We start from the raw sequence: 7,908 nt of genomic DNA on the forward strand, positions 1-7,908 counted from the left end.
CATGATAGTTCTTTGTGAAACATGCACATACTTTGGATAAAAATAACGCTTGTATTGTAATCTACCAAACCATATATGAATTGTGTGTTCTATTCAAATAAATTTAAAATATTATTGGTAGACGTGTGTTCTATAGACTATCTGATTTGTAAATTTTTAAACATAATAATCTAATATTTGATAAATGAATTATCCACAATAAGGTGTGTATTATGCTTATATAAAAATAATTGTTTTGAAATACATGATAGTACCTGACACCCCTATGGTCAAATTGGTTTGGCTACATTGACGCAATGCAAAATGGCTACACTTTAGTCGTTGATTCTGTGCGATTTGCTAACAATATAGCATGTAGTTGCGTGTTGTTGAGTGCCTGATATAATATTGTTTTCATTAATTAATGAGGTGCTAAATGTTTGAGGTCAGGGGATAACATTTTCTCACGGCCTGCTTTGGTGTGCAAGAAAGTTCTTGTTCCACGCTATATTGTTTAATATCGCTTATAAACAGGTGGTAGCATATGGTCAACACCACACAATCACAAAAAAATTATTATAACATCGTATAATGCAAAGCATACTGTATATTTAAAAAGGTCTAACAGATTTCAAAACATTGGTCTCCCCTTCGAAACTGAAGTCCAGGTCATACTAATTAACCCTCAATCAGTATGACAATAGTTCTTTAATTGGTGTCCTATTTACATAATAATCAGACAAAGTTGCTAAAATCATTTTCAAATAACTTTAATAAATCAGAATAAATTCGCATATTAAAACCCGGAAACAATGAAAGCACAATATTTTTCACACAATGGCACAGATCAGTACCCAAAAACTCTTAGTGGCTGTCCCGCCAAAAATATCAAAGTATGAGCCACAGTGTAGGCGATGTTTAAAAAAGTCAAAGGACTATTTTGATCCTACTTGATACATCAGCCAGCTGTCAATAGACTTCATTTGAATATCGAACAGACCAATTAATGGAGATGATTTTTGTAAATATCGTCATCTGTGTCAAAAACAAATATAAAGAAAATTATCCCAATTAATGAGTGCTAAAATCAAAATAATAGGAGCTCATGATTTAAAGAAAGGACTGATTGCTTTTTTTCTGTGAAATAATAGTCATAACTGAAATTAGTTACATTTTAAGAAACATAAATTTGTGAAAATTATTTTATCTTCGGTAACACCGACGTCATTATCAATAGATTCATAACAACCAATCACATTTCCAATGCATGTGATATAGACATTCAGGAAATATTGAGTGTATTCATTCGACTGGGAAAGATGAATACAGTCGTTTACTTTCTGCTACTGCTCGTATCAGGTAATGTGTTGGGCCGAGAAAAGCCTCCTCATATTATTTTTATAGTTGTAGATGATCTCGGATGGAATGACGTTGGTTATAATAATCCCGTATTCAAGACACCTACCATCGACAGGCTTGCCGGTAGTGGAGTGAAACTTCTGAATTACTACGTGGCGAGCCATTGCCTTCCATCTAGAAATATGTTGATGACTGGAAGACATGCTGTGAGTTATAAATATTATTAAATTAACCGCACATATCTAGATGTAGAATATTTTTGTGATATTTTTCAGATAACAGTCGATATGCAATCACTATAAAGAACATTGATAATTGAGTAATATGCTTGTTTATATTTATTTTGGAAATGTAATTTGTTGATATATACTAATATTACGAAACTGACGTTGCGTTAACGGGGTTGTGTTCTATATATATGACGTACATTTCAATCTGCTCTTACAGATGAATGCGTATATTTGCATTTCCTACAACATAGTTTATGTATGCGTGTTACGAGCACACACTATATAATTATAATATATAATTATATATTTTGAGTTAGATATTCGTCTCTACCACCGTCACAATAGACGGATAAGAATGACTTTACTATAAACTAAGTTTCCTTTGCTTTTAATAATTCATATGTTTATGTGGATTCTGTCTGCCAACTGATATTAACATCAATTCCATATTTAAAAAATAAAAACACAGAACAGAAAAAAACTCAGATATCAGTTATACCTACTATTTTCATTTAACATACATTCGTTATTTTACTTCAAGATTCAACTCGGGATTCAGCACGATGATTACGGATTTCATCCTCGGTCGTTGCCATTGAACGAGACTACTATAGCAGAACCATTAAAACACGTTGGCTATTCAACCCATATAGTTGGTAAATGGCATTGTGGGTTTTACTCAGATAATTGCTTGCCTCATAACAGAGGATTTGACACATTTTTCGGTGAGCATTTCTGGATTGATTTAACTCTATCTTCGTATATTAGTTGTTGAAAACATACGTACTTCTTCCATAATGGCATTTTAATGTGTTTTCACTCCCACTGTGCCTGTCTCATATATTTACATTTTCCTCTAGTTTGGTCTTGTACTGTGTTTTGTGTGTCATTTGTTATTTGTTATGGTTTTTTTTTTCTTTTTGAACTATGAATGCCAATACCGTTTCAAAACTATGAAGTTGAACATCTTTTGAGTATGATGCTATTTACCCTTGACATACCATGGATGAGCAGGTTAAATAATAGTACTCCTGTGATTTATATTAATATTGAACCACTCAATTGGTCTAGTCAACCTTACGAAAAACTGTGGTGTTTAAGAATAATGCTGATGGCTAGGTTCTTGTAAATGTCACTATGTTATTGTAAATGAAACGAGGTTGTGATTAGCGATTTATATCTATATCATCATATTCATTATATGTATAATGGAATATGAGCGAAACGTGACTTTGGGCAAACAATTAAATACAACAATTTCGATAGATCACGTGATTGTACATACATTTTATTGTTGGTATAGTGTGTGTAAATAAGCTGTAGTCGTTTATGTTGATCAAATTTAATATTGTCATCGGGTAATGCGCTGCCGTAGTCGAGCTCATAAACAATACAATTCAAAATCGCACGAACAAGAAGAGCACGAAGCTAGAATGCGATTTCAAAAAATTTTACCAAAAGTCTGCGTTATATTTTACATTAAAAATTATCAAATAATAAATTTTCTTTTAATTAATCGTTCACAACAACGGCTTAAATGATCGAGAGTATACAAACCATAATCTAGTCAATGAATATATAATACCAGAGGTACATTACTTGGGGTTTGCAACTCGCATAGTACTGTATGGTGACATCATGTCAAGAACCCATTCAAGTCTCTTCTCGTAGATAGCGAGACTGCGGCTACGACCTTCTGACATGACATATATCAATGTTCAAGGTTTGTAATGAAAAAATAAAACTTTTCTTGCCACTATCATAGTGAAAAATGTAATACATCTAAAATGTACATAAAATATAGTTCTCGTAATCCATCATATCGTGGGCAGCTATTTTGATCCACCTGGACATCCCAGTATCCTAGTTACCTCGGGCATGCGCATTCGCATTTTTCTGAGTTGGAACGCTTATGCGAGTGCGAGATTGTAACGGGATCTTGGTATCATGTCACCGTAGTTGCAAACCCCAAGTAATGTACCTCTGATAATACTTGATACAATTTTATATTATATTTGTTTAATTATGCAATTCTATTAATAGGTTTCGTTGGAGCAGGTATAGACCACTATACGCACAGCGATCATTTTAATCATATGCACAATCTCAGAAAAAATGATGATTGCATAGCTAAGAAGTATATTGGTAAATATTCCACAACAATCTTTGCAAATGAAGGAAAGGATATAATTAATGCTCATGATCAAAACAAAGTAAGTTTGCATTATAGTAAAATAAAATACTATATATGGTCATTGTAGCCCATTGTATCAAAGGCACTGTGCCGCCGTCCACTGATGGGCGGCGTCGCCCTTTGTATCAGAAAAATTTGACCCTCAAAATGCAGGACATAGCGTTTCAGAAGGTCAATATTTTAAAGGTTTTAAGGGGAGCATGCCCCTGGATCCCCTCGTAAGGTCGCGCTTTCTGCGCAAGCTTGGTGGGCAGATCTCGCCCCCTATGCAAAATTTCGTGTCGCCGCTTCTGTGTTCTTTTCCAATTTCGCTGCTCTCACAATTATGGTCGTCATGTTTACCCTTCTCCCCAGCAAGCGATTTATGCCAGTTGACGGAAAATTTAAGTCAGATTCTGTTTGGATGCACAACATGTGAATGCAGTGAACTGACACATGTACATATCTTCCTATCATAGCCACTTTTTTTGTATCTGTCATTTTCTGCGGTACACGCACCTCTCAAGGTTCCGTCCTCGTATTTGAAACAATACGAGTCAACTATTCATGACGAGGACAGACGAACATATGCAGCGATGACATCATGTGTAGACGAGGCTATCGCGAATATCACTGAGGCACTTGAAGAGAAGAACATGTTGAAAAACAGTATAATCGTTTTCACTTCCGGTAATAAGTATTACAATTAACTTATATACATACTTGTTTGTGATACAATCCTCTTATCACATTTATTCTTATCACATCTCGTCCATATATCACAATTTATTATAGACAATCGGTAGAATCAGCTGAACGAATTGACAATATCAGTGAGGATCGGAAATCATTGTTTTTCATCAAATTTTTTGCTTGACATTAGGTTTCCGTCGGAACATAATATTCTGCTAAACGTTCGTATACAATTTCAAGCGAGGTTCAAAATGTTTGTTCCTAATTTAGTGTTTGACTATACAACATTTCAGACAATGGCGGTGCGTTGGTAAATTCGGCTGGCAACAACTGGCCTCTGAGAGGAGGAAAGCATACGAGTTGGGAAGGAGGTGTGAGAGCTATTGGATTCGTTTATGGTGATTTGCTTCCTCGTCACTCACGGGGTACCGAGAATACGGGTCTGATGCATATCACAGACTGGTTTCCAACTTTAATAACATTGGCTGGTGGCAATCCACATGTCGGAAAGAAGCTATACGGAGTTGATCAGTGGAATATGATAACGTATGTGCCACACTTACGTATCAACCCTGCATTTTTCTTTTCATATGTGTAAATGTGTGAATAGTGTTTCCCGCTGTTGTTGTTGTTGTGCCAGTATTCAATGTGGGTAGTATATTTTATCGCAAAATTTAACTAAGGCATGGAAAACTACAGTGTAATAATTATGTAGTCATACAATACGAATTGCTTCTTCAATATCTTACAGAGGGAAAGACAAATCTGGGCGCGACGATGTGTTGATTACACTTCAAGAAGATTATAAAGCAGGTGCTCACTATAGAACTGGTATATATAAGAATAATGCGTTTGACATAACAACACATGCAGCGATAAAAATGGGAAAATGGAAGTTATTGACTGGTCCAATTGGAGGTGAGCGTTTTTCTTGTCAATATTATCCGTTTCCAATATTTTGAGTGCAAAATATTTATATATACGCAGATAAACCTTCCCACAAAAGAAGAGTTAGTCACTGAACTAACTCTTTTACGCTCAAGCAAAAGAAGAGACATGTGAGACATGTTGGAGAACTCGCATTGCACGAGTGTTTTATTGTGTTCAGTTCTAATAACACAGTTTCATCACAAATAAAATATTAAAAAGGAAAACTTCAGACCTCCACATACAAAAATACACACACTATTCTATTTAATTTATGTTATTTTATTATATTTTCACTGAATTCATTAAAACTAATTTGCTATATATGTTGTGCAGTATTTCGCTTGATTTCATTGGATTTTTATTTTCACAATGAACAGGCAAAATAAAACTGCTATATGAGTTATATAGCAATTTAAAACACTCAATTTTAGATTATCTAATTTGCATAGTTGCATCAAGTAAGGAGAGAACCAGTCACTATAGTTGAGAAAGAGGAAGAAGGAAACAAACGAGAACAATAAATTTTGTTTCTGAAAATTTTAAATGAACAAGATTCAATTAAAATACACTACATTAAAAAGCGTCCGCTGTTACAAAAGTCCAATCCAAATAAGATCGTGATCTTAAATTCGATTGTTACCGTATACACATTATTTTGTTGGACACTATTTCATTTTCAGATTTTACAATCCATATCTTTATATTTAAATCTGTTTCAAAAAATGAAGAACTTATTTTAGAAGCATAACCATAGAACGACTTGAACTGGTGTCGCAGTTTTCTCCAAATACAAATTGAAATATTGCCAACATTAATTAATATTAATTCCGCGAAATAATATTCAATGTCTAGTTCTTGGGATCTACACCAAAATGGAAAACAGAAATCATTTCGGTGCCATGTTTTCATTTTGATCAGAACCAAAGCTTGTCATGCTTCAGCGTAGCTAAACAATGACAACCAATCAACACATCTCCAACCCACCCACCCCCACAAACATTCATAATTGAACAACTAAGAAAGCAACAAATATCAGGCTACAACCAGAAAACAATGAGATAGAAAATTACAACGAGGCATTGAAAACATGAATTCCGCCCACCTCTACCAATGCACCCTACAGTACAGCATTAGTAGTTCCTATTCTAATTTGTATGTATGTACAGCAAGCTTAGCCAATAGATGCACGCGACTCAACACATTTTTGACCAACCACTATTATACACATATTTACATAGAGTGAGGGCGCCATTTACTAATGAAAAGGATATTTATATTTTTATTTTTTACATTTTTTGTCAGGACCAAGTGATTGGGTTAAACCCCAAGAGATTAACTCCGATCATAGAATAATAGAGGATCCTGATTTCGACGCAACACGTATAGTGAGACTATATAACATAGAAGACGATCCAACTGAGACAACTGATTTATCAGAGATAAATCAGCATATTGTGATTGAAATGCTTGCAAAGCTTCATAACTTTTCTAAGCAGTCCTTGCCTGCCCAGTCAAGAATATATCCACGTGCTGATTTTGATGGGATGGGAGAATGCATAAGTCCATGGGTATAACGAATGGCACAATACATATCATTCATGTAATATAGCAGTAATAGAAAAACAAATAAAACACTAGGTTCAATAGCAAACCTATGTTCTTACATTCATTGTTTTTAAATATATCGTGTGTCCAACATACGATATGTATGTTAGTTCGAAGCATATGCTTGATTGTATTGTTTTTTTTGACAACAATATATATATATATATATATATATATATATATATATATATGTATATCACATGAACCAACAAGATGTGAGCTTAATTTTGAAAATCATGCAAATGTATCAAATTTACAGATGTCAACTCCAAAAACCTGGTTCAGATATAGAACGCCTATGAATACACGTTTTACATCCGCCATACCTAAAAACAAACTACTGCACGACAAAATATTCACTTACTTGTCGGCCTTCTTTCACTCCATAAGATGATGGGAATAAATTAACAGTTTTGATTGCTTATTTAGTTTGTTTACAGAATACATTTTATCTAGTTCAACACTTTTCTTGTAACTCCACTAACAAAAGCCTGCCGCAGATCAACAACGCAAGCATCAAGATGAGGTTTTTCTGCAATGTGACATATTTATTCATTAATGATTTTAATATTTGTGGTACAATGTTTTATTTTATTTTTCAAAATTGAATTTGTCATGTAATTTTGATGACAAATCTAAAAATAGTTGTATTTTGTTTAATATTCAGAAGTTTTAATTTTGGTTTTGATATAAGTTTTGTGCAATACCTCTATAATTATTGACATGTGTGATGAATCCACTACTATGTAGCTGGTGTTCAATTCAGATGGAAAAACACAATTTGATAGATCTGGATGACAAGTTTTCTCAAGCAGGTTATTAGTGAAGAGTTTGAGAACTTAAGTACGTCATTGATGATAGCATCACGATCTGGTGATTCCACAGTTTTGATGTAATGGAATGTCAAAGCTTCCATTAGGTGTGTATTTTGTTATATCA

General features: G+C 34.0%; 1 protein-coding gene across 1 annotated transcript; it reads left to right on the forward strand.

Annotated features, from left to right (window-relative positions):
- The first annotated feature begins 1,261 nt into the window (after positions 1-1,261).
- Positions 1,262-7,015, forward strand: LOC100369474 (arylsulfatase B-like). The gene is made up of 7 exons (XM_085507696.1): positions 1,262-1,544; positions 2,110-2,293; positions 3,612-3,781; positions 4,221-4,431; positions 4,728-4,980; positions 5,186-5,352; positions 6,667-7,015. The coding sequence occupies exons 1-7, from the start codon at positions 1,299-1,301 to the stop codon at positions 6,936-6,938; spliced, it is 1,503 nt and encodes a 500-aa protein (XP_085363822.1). The 5' UTR covers positions 1,262-1,298; the 3' UTR covers positions 6,939-7,015.
- The last annotated feature ends 893 nt before the right edge of the window (positions 7,016-7,908 follow it).

Source organism: Saccoglossus kowalevskii, chromosome 14 (genome assembly GCF_978046115.1).
Source record: "Saccoglossus kowalevskii chromosome 14, keSacKowa6.1, whole genome shotgun sequence".
Taxonomy (NCBI): Eukaryota; Metazoa; Hemichordata; class Enteropneusta; family Harrimaniidae; genus Saccoglossus; species Saccoglossus kowalevskii.

Coding starts and splice junctions, on each gene's coding strand:
- LOC100369474 (XM_085507696.1), top strand. CDS start 1,299: ATGAATACAGTCGTTTACTTTCTGCTACTGCTCGTATCAGGTAATGTG. Junction 3,782..4,220: donor ATGCTCATGATCAAAACAAA/GTAAGTTTGCAT, acceptor TTCCTATCATAG/CCACTTTTTTTGTATCTGTC. Junction 4,432..4,727: donor TATAATCGTTTTCACTTCCG/GTAATAAGTATT, acceptor ACAACATTTCAG/ACAATGGCGGTGCGTTGGTA.